Source organism: Podarcis erhardii, assembly GCF_964252035.2.
Source record: "Podarcis erhardii genome assembly, chromosome: 17".
Classification (NCBI taxonomy): Eukaryota; Metazoa; Chordata; class Lepidosauria; order Squamata; family Lacertidae; genus Podarcis; species Podarcis erhardii.
In genome coordinates this window covers 34,297,197-34,314,634 of record NC_138515.1, presented here as the reverse complement: position 1 = coordinate 34,314,634, position 17,438 = coordinate 34,297,197, and the positions used below count along the sequence as shown (strand labels likewise).

Below are 17,438 nucleotides of genomic sequence, written 5' to 3'. Positions count from 1 at the left end.
ATAGTACTAACTTGATTCTTACCCACCTGTTTTAGGATACATGGAGGCTGCTGACAAGGTTGTTAAGACCGCAGACTCATAGGATTCTGCAAAAACTACAAAACACCTTGTAACAACACAGAACCAGACTGGAGTTATCACTGTCAAATGGCAAAGAGGGTGGTGTGGAATGCATTATGCCATAAGGGCCCTTATGTACCAAATGCAATTGGAAATAAGATCCACAAAACTGTAAATATACTTGCAATTTACTTCCAAGAACAAACATATAGAAATAGGACAATGAGAAATAATACTGTGGTGTTTTCTAACTTTGCCACGCATGCTTTCTATATTATTATTATTATTATTATTATTATTAAGCTCTGGTTATGAAACAGAGCTCCATTTAAGGTGTGGATGGGGTCAGTAATTGCTTCAGTGACCCACCAGGCACAAACAGAAATTCATGGTGCATTTTATACCACCCTTGCAATCTGTAGAGGCCTAACGCTACTGGTTGCTGTCTAGAACTGCAAATATTAAAAAGTCAATTAATGACCTGCACTTTCATATTTTTTGATGTTTCAATATTATTATTAAATGTGAATAAACTCTGTTTCTTTCAACGCATTAAGAATCAGTCTCATTGCTTTGTTTCCCAGCGGCAAAGGAACATCAAAGTCTCCTAACAAAAAAGTAATTAATCAAAGTCATTGACGTAATAACCTAATCCCACTTGATCCTAGAAAGAAGTGTCCAGCAATTTGCTGTAAGCTGATGTAATTGGTGTCCTTCGGTCCTTTTATGCGAGGAAACCTAATGACAGCATTATTACAAGATCTTACAAGATTCTATAAAAGGGCACCGGGTTCAAACAAAAGACATTCCAACCAGAAAGTCTTCAGTGTACCTAATAAACTGCACTTGAGTAGGAAATTGAATCTGATCGTCTGCTAAGAGACAGATTAGGTTTATCTGTAGAAAAATGTGACATTCTGAACAATGTAATCAACAAACCAAGGCAAGACGGTTTGAGTATATACAGCAACCCTGGCCTGACTCCATTGGCTGCCAATTCGTTTCCAGGCCCAATTCAAAGAGCTGGTTTTGACCTATAAAACCGTAAACGAAAATGAAAAGAAAGAAAGATGTTAATTGATTAAGTAAATTTTATGAGAAATTTGTTTTGGAAAACTGTTACAATATATACATTGAAACTCAGCCAGGAGGATTGGAGGAAGTCACTTAACAATGTTATTAAGAGTGGAATAATTGGAGTTAGGATTTATGTTTATTTGTTTATAAATTCTGGGAAATCACTATTTTTTTTTGGAAAAAAAACCCACACACCCTTAAACGGCACAGGCCCCCCAAAGACCGCCTCTCCTCATATGAACTGACTCGGACCCTGCAATAATTATCTGAGGCCCTTCCTTCTTTTACAAGCGCAGCAGGGGACCCAATCCACACACAGAGTGTACTGGGCCCAGAAAATCCTGTTGACACACCTGCCTCTGATATCACTTAGGCTGAGCAATGTTAACTTGCCCAAGACCACCTAAAACATTTCATTGCCTAGAAGGGGATTTGAACCCCTCTCTTCCCGCTCTTTCCCCTCCAGCAATTCACTGGCGAGTGTGGTTGATATAAAGACTTCTGGTTACTGCTGGCAGCAGTGACACCATTGCAATATAAAAAAAATTAATTGATTTTAATTCAATTCTAATCTGTCTTCTTGCTAACAATTACAACTGAAGATGAATGTCGTGTTGCTGACGACAATATCCCTGTATTCTTTCAAATAAGCGTTCATGTCCAGAAACTCGGTAGTCTGTAATGGTCTTTGAAAACGTTTCCCATATCAGAATATAAGTGCAAGAATTTAATTTGACTTCTAATTATTTATTGTAATAAAGCTGTTACATAAATTTCAGTTGTGCTTTGAATAGTTTCTCTCTCTCTTTCTACCTGTCATGAAATCGGTGACTACAAAAATTAAGAGATGAGCCCAAAGTTTTCCCCGACCCATCTGCCTTTTGCTGAGTGAAGAAAATTATATACAGGGGGGGGGCGGGAATATATTTTCTTGAAACTGAATTGAGCAGCTTCTTCCTTTGGGAAACAGCAAATACTTCCAGCATGCTCAGAATTCAAATGAGATCCTGAAAAGGTCCATTTCCTCACTGCATGTTATCAACATACCACACATTTGAGAATCTCACAGTCCTTGCCCAACCTGAGGAAGCCCCCCAGGACCGGATTAAGAGTTAACTGTGGGCCAAACAGCTTATATAATCAGGAGTCCCCGTGCTGACACGAAGGAAATTAAATTAATGGAGATGCTATTCAAACACACACATGGAAAAGTGGAACTGAAATAACTTAATATGATTAAAACTTGAATTAATTTGTGCAAGCATGAGAGTTCTTGCCTTCGCGAAAAACAGTTTGGATCGGCAGACATTTTGTGCAAGATTATGTATTCATTCACGTTTGGCAGCTGCGCTCTGCTTCACGAACTGGTTTTTAGTTAATTGCTCCTTGTTTTGGGAGGCGAACCAATCAATTATTTTTAGTGAACTTTTAAAAATTAGAAATAAATCAAACCTTGAAAATTAATCAGTGCTGATAAAAAATAAGAAGGAACTGCATGAAATCTGTATGATAAATAAATCTATAGATATGTTTAGGGGTGCTTCTGTAAATCAGCGGGCCGCAGTCGAGCAGCTCCTGACTGCCGCTCTAGTGGTTCTGTGCCGGCTAGCGCTATGCAGGGATGTAGAGAGAGAGGTTCGAGGGGCGGTAAAAAGAGGGGGGAGGACCCTTTAGGAAGACTAACTGGCTAAGCTGTTAGGAATACTGTTGTTGTTGTTGTTTAGTCGTTTAGTCGTGTCCGACTCTTCGTGACCCCCTGGACCAGAGCACGCCAGGCACTCCTGTCTTCCACTGCCTCCCGCAGTTTGGTCAGACTCATGTTCGTAGCTTCGAGAACACTGTCCCACCATCTCGTCCTCCGTCGTCCCCTTCTCCTTGTGCCCTCCATCTTTCCCAGCATCAGGGTATTTTCCAGGGAGTCTTCTCTTCTCCTGAGGTGGCCAAAGTCTTGGAGCCTCAGCTTCAGGATCTGTCCTTCCAGTGAGCACTCAGGGCTGATTTCTTTAAGAATGGAGAAGTTGGATCTTCTCAACACCTAGTTGTCTACAAAATGACACTGACACTTGCACATACTACCCTGAATAGAACGGAGAAGTAGTTCCATTAAAATTTCATCTCCCAGCTTCATAGATCTGGACACATTTCTTCCACACATGGTGCCACCACTGAATCACTAAATATAAAATCCTCCTACTAAAACCTCACTGGATTCCTACCTATTCTGAGTCTTGAAGGCCAATTACAGCATCTCACCTGTGATGATCTTCTTTTTCTGAGCCTCAGCCTTTTTACCTTTTGTCCAGAATGAAAGGGTCAAATCCATTGCCCACTGCTGTTAGGCACACCATCACTCAGTCCACTTTTTAAAGATTTCCAGCTACATGCTAAACTGTAGTCTGATGAAAGCCTTGGGCAAAATTCAGTAAAACTGAAAATCCAGACTAAAATAAAGTTAAGTCCACTGCAGACAACCTTGACTGAGGCGAAATTTAATCTATATCAATTTCTCACAAATATGGTAATATGAGAGCTAAAATGCATATTTTTCTGGCTCTATTTTCATGTCGTGGTCCTCTGATCTAAGCCCCTATCATCCCCACTGATGCCCACTTTGCTTCCGCATCAGGATTTCTCTCTATTGCGTTCCTCTTCAACAGATCCCATTAAATCAGGGAGCAGATACTGGACATTATGGTACAATGACACCGGGCAGCCAAACAGACCTGTCTAATTGCTGATGTCAAGCAAAGAAAATTAAGTCCCCTTAGAGTGAAGGTGAAGCTTAATGTGCTGGTTACATATGGGCACTGAGGAATCACGGAATGAGCACTTTTCACAGTGTTCTCCCCACCCCCCTCAAAAAATAGAAACGGCAAAAGAGGTCTCTCTTTGCATCCTGCATATTTTGGCTCAGCCCCAAGAAATATACAATATTACTGGCAAGGCACACCTAGCTCTTGTGCGTCCTTTCCAATTTGCCAGGAGAATGGATTTACAATTCTAAAACCATCTGCTCCTCTCTTGATCATCACACTGCACCGCAGCTGAAAGCAGGATGATTACAAAACGCTCACGAGATATTGCTCTTAAATCCGAGCGTGGAATACAAGATTGCGGAGGCAGCTGCATGCAGCAAGCAATTTGCACGAGGCCTCCCACCACGGAGGTCTGGGGCTTTTTACCATACCAGCACAAACTGTGTGGGGTGGAAGTGGGGGGTGAGGAATGACAGCCATACAGCGAGAATCACTGAGATAATGTGGGGCGTTCATGACACAGACAGCTTGTTACTTTATCCCTCTTCATACATTTGAAAGAATGTGTATGGACATTATTATTATTATTATTATTATTATTATTATTATTATTATTATTAATATACTGCCCTACACCCGGAGGACTCAGGGCGGTTCACAGAACAAAATCAAATTATAAAACCACAAAATATATAACGAAAATTAAAACCCAATAACAGCCCCCCCCAAAACCCCCACATTTCAAAAGGGCATAGAATGTCAATCAAATCAACCAAAGGCCTGGCTAAAATGCAACGTTTTTGCCTGGCGCTTAAAGGTGAATAATGAAGGCACCAGGTGAACTTCCCTGGGGAGAACATTCTACAGACGGGGAGCCACTGCAGTGAAGGCCCTGTTCTCGTGCTGCCACCCTCCAGACCTCTTCAGGAAGAGGCACACAAAGAAGGGCCTCAGAAGATGATCTCAGGGTCTGGGTAGGGGCACATGGAGGTTTGTAGTAGCAGGGAGTGGGCTCGCATGGGCTGGCCCCATACCTGTAATGCACATACATATATTTTATTCACTTTTATTTGATAATATTTACACACTGCTTGTTAAAAAGAACCAAACAAACTGAAAGTGGTTTCCAAAGACAAGGCATGTAAGCTGCGCCCTGACCTCTGCACACCCTCCAACATTTATCTGATGAAAATACAAATGTCCTATTCAACAACAACAAATTATTATGTGTATTCAACCGTGGCCCCAGCCACTCTGGGTGGCTTCCAACGTACATTAAAATGTAATAAAACCTTAACTTGCTATACAGGGCTGCCTTCAAATGGCTCAGGGGTCGGATAACTGAGACCTGCAGCTATAGGGCGGTACAGTGGTACCTCGGGATGCAAACAGGATCCGTTCCAGAGCACCGTTCGCATCCTGAATAGAACGTAAGACGTAACGGCGCATCTGCGCGTGCGCAGGTCGCGTTTTGCCGCTTCCATGCATGACTTCATTTTGAACGTCTGTGCGTGCGGCGAAACCCAGAAATAACATGCTCCGTTACTTCCAGGTTGCCGCGGAACGCAACCCGAAAGCACTCAACCTGAAGCACATTCAACCCAAGGTATGACTGTATATACAAATTTAGTAAATAATAGTAGTGATATTAACTCTATACCCTCCAACATTTCTCTGATGAAAATAGGGATGTCCTATGGAAAAGTGAGGGACGCCACAGAGCCTAGGACTTGCCGATCAGAAGGTCAGCGGTCCGAATCCCTGCGACGGGGTGAGCTCCCGTTGCTCGGTCTCTGCTCCTGCCAACCTAGCAGTTTGAAAGCACGTCAAAGTGCAAGTATATAAATAGGTACCGCTCCGGCAGGAGGGTAAACGGCGTTTCTGTGCGCTGCTCTGGTTCGCCAGAAGTGGCTTAGTCATGCTGGCCACATGACCCGGAAGCTGTCTGCAAACGCCAACTCCCTCAGCCAGTAAAGTGAGATGAGCGCCACAACCCCAGAGTCGGCCACGACTGGACCTAATGGTCAGGGGTCCCTTTACCTTTACCTAAGGAAAAGTGGGAGATTCTGGGATCAAATTCTGTAAATCTGGAACTGCCCCTGGAAGACAGGGGCCCTTGGAGGGTCTGCCTCTGTGTACTGTGCACTTAGAAGCCACCTTCAGACCTTCTTCCTCAACAAAAGTCACAAAGGAGTGAGGCAGCTTTTGAGTCAATCAGAAATCTTAATAACACTGAATATTAAAGAATGGGAGAGGGGGGTGAAGATGAAAAGGCCAGGTCTGCAGACTGCAATTGTTTTAAAATAGAATGTGTTGTGCAGTTTACTCAGATTCAAGTTTGCTTGCTGCAAGAAAGGTGTTTAGTCTTCCTTTGAAAATATAAACATGAGCAGCTACTTGGCTCTGCTTCTAGCACTAAATGAACACTGGGTTCCCCTGTGAGCAGAAATAAAGAAAAGCACAGTCTTTTCTGTTAATGCTACAGATTAATTTCAGGTGGTGCAAAAGTCAATTGAAGGCAAATTAGGTAGCTTAATCCAGTGGTTGGAATGCATGTTCATTCCCCTATAGGCAAAGTCCCATAATTAGGTGGTAGACTGTAACATTCCTACAATTCTATGATCACTTTCTTGCACGGCTGCGTTCGGTACTTTCCAAAACAGACCACCCAAGATTTATTTGCACCAAGCACAGCCTAAACTATTAAGTCTCCCGATCCATTTTAAGACTATTATAATTTGCAGGTTTTGGCTTTTCCATCTTTAGAATCCCCTCCCCGCCAATTTTTTTTTAAATTTTATTTGCAGAACATTCAGCTTGATGAACCTGAAAGCTTACTTCTAGTTGGCCCTAATAAAAGTATTGCCCAACTATTGCTACGGGATTATCTCTTGGCACTGTCTCAGAGAGCTTCTGTGAATCGGGGAGGGAACGACTGGGATACGGTTGCTGCATGGTGCCTTGAACAATTTAGAGGCAGTGTGAGGTTAAAAAGTATTAAATTAATGCATCCCAATTATCCGCGTAAAGAAGACTTAAAATTGTAGGCACATTCACAGGTAAGATAAAAATGTTCACCAGCAGGAAGTCATTTACCAACACATCCCGTGACATACTTGTTTGCAGAATCACGGTGCTGCTGGTCTGGCCAGTTATACACCTCTAAGAAATTATTATTCTGTCCGAGCAAAGGGGCTAATTGCAATGCTGACCTGGACAGTAAATGGCTCTCACTTAGCTACTCTCGGTTAGAGCCAAGAAAGTATTCCACCCCTCACCCCACCTTTGCCAGGCTACTTTTCTGAAGAGTCCCCAGCTCTGGTTTTCGGCACATTTTGGCCTTTACCCGGCACTTAAAAGAAACACTTGCTCTGGGCTCCTGCACCCACCCATGTCAGGCTGATTAAAGAAATGCAACACACTTCTCTCAGGCGGCAGAATAAAAGTGTCAGTGACAACTCTTTCTCATCTGAAGTGTTCCTCCACAGGTATTAATTAACCATCACTGTGTTCAACAAGCCTCAGATGCGCCGCAGAAACAATGACAGGAGCAGCTTTGGTGCTTCTTCCGCACAGAGGGAAGGTGACGTGAACTCACACAATGATGGGGGTCAGGGGTTTGGGATTTTGTTCCTTAATCTGAGAAACTGCTTAATCAGATACTGCAAAACAGAAGCCAGCTGCAGGGGGAATGTGTGGGGTTTGCAGAATCACCTCTGAGTAATGGAGAGGGAGGGGAAAAAGCCTTCAGAAAAGCTCCAGATTAGTGGTGGGGCCTTTTTTGCAAACAACACGTTTCAGCATCGTTCTGCGTGAAACTGCTGGGGGGGAGGGACGGTACACCAAGGACTGAGTTGCAGTGTCATCACAATTCTATCTCTTTTTCTATCTTTTGGTCTCAGGGAGGCAGCTGAAATCCTAAGACAATACGTGGAGTAAGTTCTGGAATAAAAGGTAAAGGTAAAGGGACCCCTAACGATTAGGTCCGGTCATGACCGACTCTGGGGTTGTGGCGCTCATCTCGCTTTATTGGCCGAGGGAGCCAGCGTACAGCTTCCGGGTCATGTGGCCAGCAGGACTAAGCCGCTTCTGGCGAACCAGAGCAGCACACGGAAACGCCGCTTACCTTCCCGCCGGAGCGGTACCTATTTATCTACTTGCACTTTGGTGTGCATTTGAACTGCTAGGTGGGCAGGAGCTAGGACCGAGCAACGGGAACTCACCCCGTCGCGGGGATTAGAACCGCTGACCTTCTGATCGGCAAGTCCTAGGCTCTGTGGTTTAACCCACAGCGCCACCCGCGTCCCTAGGTTCTGGAATAGATGTGGGCAAATAAACGGAGCTTAAATCAAGGCAGAGGTGCTGCAAGGTGCGAAATCCTTGGCTCTGGAAGGAGATTTACCACTGGGTCAATTTGGGGTGGGCCCCCCCCCCCCCTTGAAAGACCAAATATTCAGTTTCAGAATTCTCCTGGACTCAGCACTAGGGAAGCCCTCATGGCATTGGTAGTCAGGAGTACACTTGATCAGCTTGGGCTGGCAGGGCCAGCCTACCTATGAAGTGACGTGAAACAGTTGCCTCAGGCGGAAGGCTTCCTTTGGGCACACACCACCATGCAGAACAGGCAACAGAGGAGGCAGCCGTTGCGGCAAAGCTGGTGGTATCTTCAGTTTTGCCTGAAGTGGAAAAACATCCTAGGGCAGCCCCGTTGGATGGTATATGTTATGTACTGAAGTTCTCACCCTGGGCCAGCAGGGGGATACTGTAGATAGTTTTCACTCAGGTCCACATATGCAAATAAGGGATCGAAAGTGACGTTCAGTGATTGGAGAGTTACAGAAAGTTGTTACAGTTACGTTGTACTGGAGCTCTATATAAGCAGGCTAGCTGAGCCCTTCAGTTCAGTTCTGTTCTGGCCTGTGAATAAACAAGAGCTGTTTGAAGAATCGCTGTATCATCTGATATGTTCACCCACAACTTAACAGTATATAGTGGTAACTCAGGTTACAGACTCCGCTAACCCTGAAATAGTGCTTCAGGTTAAGAACTTTGCTTCAGGATGAGAACAGAAACAGTGATAACTCTGGTTACGTACTTAATTCGTTCCAGGGATCCATTCTTAACCTGAAACTGTTCTTAACCTGAAGCACCACTTTAGCTAATGGGGCCTCCCGCTGCTGCCGCGCCACCGCCGCACGATTTCTGTTCTCATCCTGAAGCAAAGTTCTTAACCCGAGGTACTATTTCTGGGTTAGCGGAGTCTGTATCCTGAAGCGTCTGTAACCTGAAGCGTATGTAACCCGAGGTACCACTGTAGTCATAGAATCATAGAATAGAATCATAGAATCATAGAGTTGGAAGAGACCACAAGGGCCATCGAGTCCAACCCCCTGCCAAGCAGGAAAAACCATCAGAGCACTCCTGACATATGGTTGTCAAGCCTCTGCTTAAAGACCTCCAAAGAAGGAGACTCCACCACACTCCTTGGCAGCAAATTCCACTGTCAAACAGCTCTTACTGTCAGGAAGTTCTTCCTAAGGTTTCATATCATATCACCCCTTAACCTCCTCTTCTCCAGGCTAAACATGCCCAGCTCCCTTAGCCGTTCTTCATAAGGCATCGTTTCCAGGCCTTTGACCATTTTGGTTGCCCTCCTCTGGACCTGTTCCAGTTTGTCAGTGTCCTTCTTGAACTGTGGTGCCCAGAACTGGACACAGTACTCCAGGTGAGGTCTGACCAGAGCAGAATACAGTGGCACTATTACTTCCCTTGATCTAGATGCTATACTCCTATTGATGCAGCCCAGAATTGCACTGCTGTCACTGCTGTCTATGTCTTAATGGTTTTTACTTGTGTTTGTGAATCCGATGGTTTTAGATTTTATATTATTTTATTTCCCATTTTTGCAATTTTTATTGCTGGAAGGCACCTTGGATGGGCACTCTCCCAAAATATGTGCTAGAAATATTTTAATAAAAGTAAGTGCAATCAAGTTTATGTGTAATCAAACTGGGACAATCATTCAGTTCTTTGATTCCCTTAAACCACATTACAACAAAATGGTGGCAATACACACACACACACATATGTGCACGTGCACAATACACACATATTTTTTTAAAATAATCACTAAAACAATCCAACATAATTACTGATTTGAAATTTCATCATACAAATACCACTGAAAAAGCAAGGTTACTTTCAGTATTAGCTAACAAGAATTCAATTTTTGCCAATTTGCCCATTAAAAGATGCCTGAGGAGTTGCTCCAAATATTTCCATCTGACCTCCTTGTAAACAGAGAAGCAAATAATGATAAACATCTTCAACTATACACTCCCCACTAATGGATTATAAGGAGTATTTGTAAAACCGTCCAACACCGCCAAAGGCGTTTAGTGAAACTATAAGTGGGTCATAACTAATGAAAAACTTGGTAAGATCTGTTGGATAACTTTGGATGCATTCATCCCTGAAAAGGGCAGATCCAGCCAGGGTTGCACGTGATTTGCGTCCTTCAAATGTGTGCTAGTATAAAGTGAGGAGACTTGAACAAGGGACTTAAGACAACAGAACCTAGGCATAATAGGGTGTTTTTAATTATGTTATTTGTATAATTGAAAAAGACTGAACGATGGGGTGGAGACGCTCCTTCAGGTCTCTCAACTAAAGCACCCATGACAGATGGCCATCCAACCTCTGCTTTAAAATCTCCTAGGAAGGAGAGCCCACCATCTCCTGAGGGAGTCTGTTCCACTATCTAATAGCTCTTACCGTCAGAAAGGTCTTCTTGATGTTTGGTCAGAATCTCTTTTCTTGTAACTTGAAGCCATTGGTACCCTCCAGAGCAGGAGAAAACAAGCTTGCTCCATCCTCCATGTGAAAGCCCTTTCAACATTGGACGATGGCGATCATATCTCCTCCAAGTCTCCTTTTATCTATCCTATCATGAAGTTCAGTCCCAAGCCTGACAGGCCACTCAATAACAGCATCTGGAAACTTCAGTGGGTACAAATTGCCATCAAAAGTTGGAGGGAGCTTGTGAGTGCTCCACACATCTAGGCCAATGATTTGTTTCCAAACATTCGAAGAAGTTCAGGGCTAGAATGCTTTTAAGAGCTGCTTTCCCCTAGACCATTTTGCCCATCCCTAGAGTCAACTGCAAAGGCCCTTCTGTGTTTGCCATTAAGCAGACATTGGTGAGGACAAGTGAAAGGGCTTTCTGCGTGGCAGCTCCAAGACTGTGGAGCTCCCTGTTCTGGGGTTTCACCACCAGGTAAAGCTTCTCCACTGAGGCATGGATTTGGTTTTCAGTCTAATATCAATTTATTATGGCTTTGGTCACCACTGATTCCACGCCAAGAAATCAGACTCGATAAAACTCAATCAGTGTTTTGGAGTGATGCCAACATTAAATGTAACATCTTGCAAGGTGTTAACACATGATACTACAATAAAATGAAGCTTATTACTGTATTGTTTCACACACTCTATTTTCTCGTCAACCAATAGTGAGGTCCAATCCTGAAAGCCTAAACCCCAAACCATGCATAAGCCGGGAAGAACTATGGTCATTCAAAGATTGTTCACGCACATGTGTTCATCGATTAGCACCTGCAGGTGAATCAGATGGCGATTTCCATGCCCCACACACTATTAGAAACCAGGCACCCATTGAGAAAATATGCATATCATTTCAGGGCCAGTTTATCATTGATGCTTGCTCCATGCAAGAAAACATACTGGGACAATTGTCACACGGAGACACCATTTGTATAAATTAATGCGGCCTTTGCCAAGTTGGGGCCCTCCAGATGTTTTGAACTGCAATGCACATCAGCACCCAAGCAGCATGGGTGCCTGTGGGCTGCTGGGTGTTGCAGTCTGGGAGTTGCTGGCGTTTGTCCACAGACAAGCTTTCTGGGTCATGTGGCCAACATGACTAAACCACTTCTGGAGCAACAGGACACCGTGACGGAAACCAGAGCACATGGACATGCCGTTTACCTTTCTGCTGTAGCGGTACCTATTTATCTACTTGCACTGGTGTGTTTTTGAACTGCTAGGTTGGCAGGAGCTGGGAAAGAGCAACGGGAGCTCACCCCGTCACGGGGATTCGAACCGCCAACCTTCTGATTGGCAAACCGAAGAGACTTAGTTGTTTAGACTACAGCGCTATAGGCACCCAATCCCAAAGTTCTTGTTTCCCTAGATATACTGGGTTTTCAAAGTACCCTTTGTTGACTTAACCATGGTCACACAGAAGCTCTGCTCAGGCATTAGAAAAATCTAAACACATCACAGGTGCGAGGCTGCACAGGTCTATGTGCGCTTACACAAATCCCCTCCTTCAACCCAGGCTTGTTTTTATTATCATTTGTTTCCCAAAGAACTTGATGTTCCCAGATAAGCCAAATACTTTTTTTTTTTTTTTTGAAATGCAGAAATCCTGCATTCCAGCTAAGTGATTAACAAATGACAGATAAATAATCCCACAGCTGAAATGTCCACAGAAAGCAACTTTGTATACAGTACAAAAATTAGAGATGTAAACCACAAGGCCAAAGACTCTCTGGTTACAGCACGCCATCATTTCCCATTATAATAAATCTCGCAGAGGCTCAGCTATAAAATGATTATTCTGGGATGAAGGTTAGCCTAGTATTTAAATGGTCCCACCACTGAAATTAATGGGGATTACAAATAAACCGATGAAAAGTGCATCTTGTTTTGGTTTTTACCACAAATGTAAACAACCAGAAATTTAGAAATAAAACAATGACAGTCTTTTAAAGTTCTACTTCCTTTGCAAACAAAAATTAGTCAAGATTCAGCAAACATTTAACAGATGAATCATATCAATGTCACTTTTGAATAATCAGCCGTATTCAAGAATCACATTTTCATGTTTGCATTCTCCCATGCACCATGTGTTTGTTTGCTTGTGTGTCTGTATGTACTGAGTTTATATTTTACATACAATTAAGTTTGTTCAAGTTGGGAGGAGCTAGGTATTTCGGAATTGCATAAAGGATACCCAGTGTTAGAAACACAGATATATAAGCTAATCACCAAATGGCACCTTAAACCTAGGTTGCAGTTGTCACAATGTGAGCACCATTTTTTCCAATGAAATGTATTAATTATTATTAACTTCATTTCTATACTGCTATACACACACACACACACACACACACACACACACTTAAAAAGTGCCTAGCGTGCTCTGGTCCACGGGGTTATGAAGAGTCGGACACGACTAAACGACAACAAATACTTAAAAAATCAAAGGAGTTTACAAGACATTGAAACATCAAATAAAACAATCAAGAATAAAACAAATTTCAAGTTTGAAGGAAAATGTTTCAGACCCTTCATATTGCTTTCCCCATATTTTTTACTACTTAATTTATATACTTGCCCCACAGCAGAAGTTCTCTAAGAAGCCAGTGTGGTCTAGTGGTCAGAGTGTCAGGCTAGGACCTGGGAGTTGAGGGTTCAAATCCCCACTCAGTTATGAAGCTCACTGGGTGAGCTTGGGCCAGTCATAGCCTCTTGCCCTATCTCACAGTTGTAGGGATTAACTAAGAAGGGGGGCGAGCCATGTACGTCTTGGAGAAAAAGGTGGGAGATAAATAAGCTATTCTGCTTACCTGATAAGAAAACTGGAGGGGCCAGCCAGATGGAGATGTCAGTTGTCCACCTGGCATCCAGAGATCTCCATGTGGGTGCAGTTTGACCCACACCAGTTGCAAAATGTGTATGGTGCCTGAGGGATTTCTAACACTGAGGATACAAATCTAACGAATGTTTAGCAAGATGTAAGTGCATTGATCTTCAACTGGTGGGAGGAGTCCTACACATCAGGCTCACGTCCTGATCTAAGATGGGTTGCACCAGCAGAATGATATGGGTATAGGTTTTGGTTCCGGTTTTTTTCAATTATTATTTTAAAAAAAGAAAGGAGAAGGGAAGAGAGGAAGATGAGCCAGATGTGGTTGTTGAAAATAGTAGGTCCTCTGTTGGTGGGGAGAAATTGTCACAGTGCTAAAGGTAAGTTATGAATCTGGATATTCTTAGTTTGAATTTGGACCCTGGCATGAACTCACTTGGTGACCTTAAGGCTCCAGCCTTTCTCAACCTGTGGGTCCCCAGATGTTGTTGAACTACAACTCCCGTCAGAGTTCAGGGATGATGGGAGTTGTAGTCCAACAACATCTGGGGACCCACAGGTTGACAACCGCTGCATCCACCTGATCTTAAGGGGACGGTTGTAACAATTGCTGAGAGAACACAAAAAAAAGCTGTAGAAATATGAAGGGTTATTTAGGGGTCCCAGTTTGGAGAACACTGAAAGGCTACAGGTGTGGTGGACCAGGTGTCAAGAATCATAGAATCTTAAGAATTGGAAGGGACCCCAAGGATCATGGAGTCCAACCCCCTGCAATGGAGGAATCTCAGCTAAAGCATCCATGACAGATGGCCATCCAACCTCTGCTTAAAAACCTCCAAGGAAGGAGAGTCAACAACCTCTCGTGGGAGGTCAGTCTATGAAGAAGAAGAAGAAGAAGAGTTTGGATTTGATATCCCGCTTTAAGGAGTCTCAAAGCGGCTAACAATCTCCTTTCCCTTCCTCCCCCACAACAAGCACTCTGTGAAGTGAGTGGGGCTGAGAGACTTCAGAGAAGTGTGACTGGCCCAAGGTCACCCAGCAGCTGCATCTGGAGGAGCAGGGAAGCGAACCCGGTTCCCCAGATTACGAGACTGCCGCTCTTAACCACTACACCACACTGGCTCCCTAATGCATTCAAGACACACCTGAAGTTAATGAGCAGTAATTCACAATTTCCTGATCAGGTTATTGTCATAGGAAGCCTCAGATCAAAGTTTAGGGGCAAGACCGTGTGCTGGAGGGAGAGGGAAAGCACGGAGGTAAGCAGAGTAAGGGAAATTGATGTGTTCAAGAAACCAGGGTGGAGGGTTTAATATCAAACAGGGGTTCAAAGTAATGGCCGCAGGGTTGCTGTGCAACAAATATTTGGCCTCTGGAAGCAGCCATTTCGCGGAATGATTTGAGTCTCTCCAAGACAGACATTTCAAGAGCCTATACAGCCTCATACAAACACAGAAGTTCATAAATAGCAAGCAAGATTAAGACAAAATCTGTCGCGCAAGAATGTCAAACACCTACCTTTGAGTCATAATCTTATAGGCATCTGGCAGATAACAGCGGATATTCTCCATCTGAGCAGGATCAGAGTCGCAGATTTTATCATCCGTCCTGCCATAGTTGGCACTTTCAATCATGATGACATCTGTTCCTGGACAGCGCAGTTCAATTGGGTAGCTTTCACAGGAGAGTTCCCTTCGGACCACTGCCATCGGAACAGGGGCACGGCTGAAAGCTGTAGACAGGAGAAAAAGCTCTATGTTTAGCATGCAGAGTCAGGGATTTTGTTTCATAACATGGACTTATGTAGAGTTTTGTGGGGAAAGTTTTAAATGTGCAGAGTCATTTTTCTAAACTGCTTGCAGAACTGGAAATCTCTCCCCCCCCCACCTCCCCAGTGGATTTTAAACACACACAGTGCTAATAGTGTTGACGTGAAACCCCAAAGTTGTTTAAAATGTATGTAAATTTTTTAATATATTTTTTGCAAACCAGACCCACTCCAAACGCCACGAGAACTGTGAGGTCAGCTGCCCTGTGGGGTTTGAAATGCCGCCCTTTTCAGATTTTTAAAAATGAAATGCACTTAACTTACTAAGTTACAGTGGTACCTCGGGTTAAGTACTTAATTCGTTCTGGAGGTCCGTTCTTAACCTGAAACTGTTCTTAACCTGAAGCACCACTTTAGCTAATGGTGCCTCCTGCTGCCTCCGCGCCACCGGAGCACGATTTCTGTTCTCATCCTGAAGCAAAGTTCTTAACCTGAAGCACTATTTCTGGGTTAGCGGAGTGTGTAACCTGAAGCGTATGTAACCCGAGGTACCACTGTATTAAGGATCCAATTTTCTCCCTCTTGAAATGAATGGTCTGTGAAGCTACCAAACACCTAAGATAACTGGGGTCTGTTCTATCCCAAGTCAGTCCTTAAAACAGGATACGGAAAACATTTAACACTCTGCCGACACCAAGAGCACTGGAGTAAACATCCCTTTTTCTTATAGCAGTACCAGCAGTAGTGATAATAATAAATTGTCACATACCTCTGAAAAAACAAGCAAAGTGAAAGCAAAACATTGCAAATGACTGCAGGTGTCCCTAGAAAGTTAATGCTGCTCCAAACTGGTTTGGCCTGAAACAGCAGTTACAACTTTTGTAGTGCAAACTTACAACACCCTTTTCTTATTTGAAATTTTCTTCTGGATGAGGTATATTGGACCACTCTCCTTCCATTACTTCCTATGAGTCCAGTATTTCACTTCAGCCTTTTTTGTGTTTATTTTCTATTCTTCTACGAGTCCTGTATTTGACCTGTGGATCTCTTCTGTTTGCTCACCTGGGCTTCCCGATAGCATAGCTATCAACTTACAGATTTGAAAATAAGGGACCAGCAGCTTCGAAAATAAGGGATCAGCAGCCAAAATAAGGGATTTTCAGGGCACAGGTATGTTCAACTTCTGAGCCCCTCCAAGCCAAAGGCAGAAAGCCCAGCCAGCAGCCAAATGAAGCCTCAAGCGGTGGTTCCCACAGCGCAGCAACCCGGCAAAGGGGATGCAGCAAGGAAAACCACCGTCATCTCTCCGCTGGGAAGCGCTGAGCAAAGGCGAGTCCCCAGGCAACGCGGCTGATTTGATCAGCACAAGGCATGCAAGCTCCACCCCCCAGTCGTTCCTAGACTCCTTATTGGGTGAGCAACACAGCCAAGCAACACAGTTGGAGTCTCCCTCCTCCCTGGTCGGAGAAAAATCTCTCACACAAACAGAGGTGGCAGATGGCAGAATGATCCTGGATTTTAGCCACAATAGCAACAATTTTGTGTAGTCTTACTGCTGAGCAAGAGGAAAAGAGAACTTTGCAACTGATACTGTAGAGAGGGAACACATTATCTTCATAATACAAACCTCTGTGTGTTATTTATTGGGGTGGGGGCAACCACAGATTGACCTCTTTTGTGTAGCATTGGGAAGAAACCTGATCTTGTTTTACATCTACTTTGAGCCTTTCCAACTTAACATTTTATTTGCGTCCGAATCAGATCTGTTAGAATCTGTTAAGTTTTGCTTGCTCCCCACTGACTATAACAGGGAATCTAAAAACGGCTATAACTTTAATTTTCACAGAAGCGGGTGCTTTCTTTTCAGGCAAAAGGGAACCTCTAAGGCGGCTGAAGCCTGCCAAAATGCAGACATTTTGTGCAGAGGAGTTTATTTTTCAAAAGAAAATGAAAAAAACAACAACCCCTTATAACCATTTTCTCTCTCTGCCAGAATTGGATGCAATTTGCAGCCATGGCTGACCTCTTTGAGAGGATGATTCCTGCCAAATGGAACAGATGATCTTCCACACTTGACCATTCTGAAGTGTTTAAGATATAAATC

The 17,438-nt window shown here is 43.6% G+C and overlaps 1 protein-coding gene across 11 annotated transcripts in view; it reads right to left on the bottom strand.

The window, feature by feature from the left end:
* The window catches only part of ADGRL3 (adhesion G protein-coupled receptor L3), a 555,597-nt gene that overhangs the window by 306,198 nt on the left and 231,961 nt on the right, over nucleotides 1-17,438 (bottom strand). For all 11 annotated transcript variants that reach the window (XM_081844774.1, XM_081844780.1, XM_081844782.1 and 8 more), the window contains exon 4: nucleotides 15,085-15,298. In XM_081844774.1, the coding sequence (XP_081700900.1) occupies nucleotides 15,085-15,298 (214 nt within the window). The remainder of the gene's footprint in view (nucleotides 1-15,084; nucleotides 15,299-17,438) is intronic.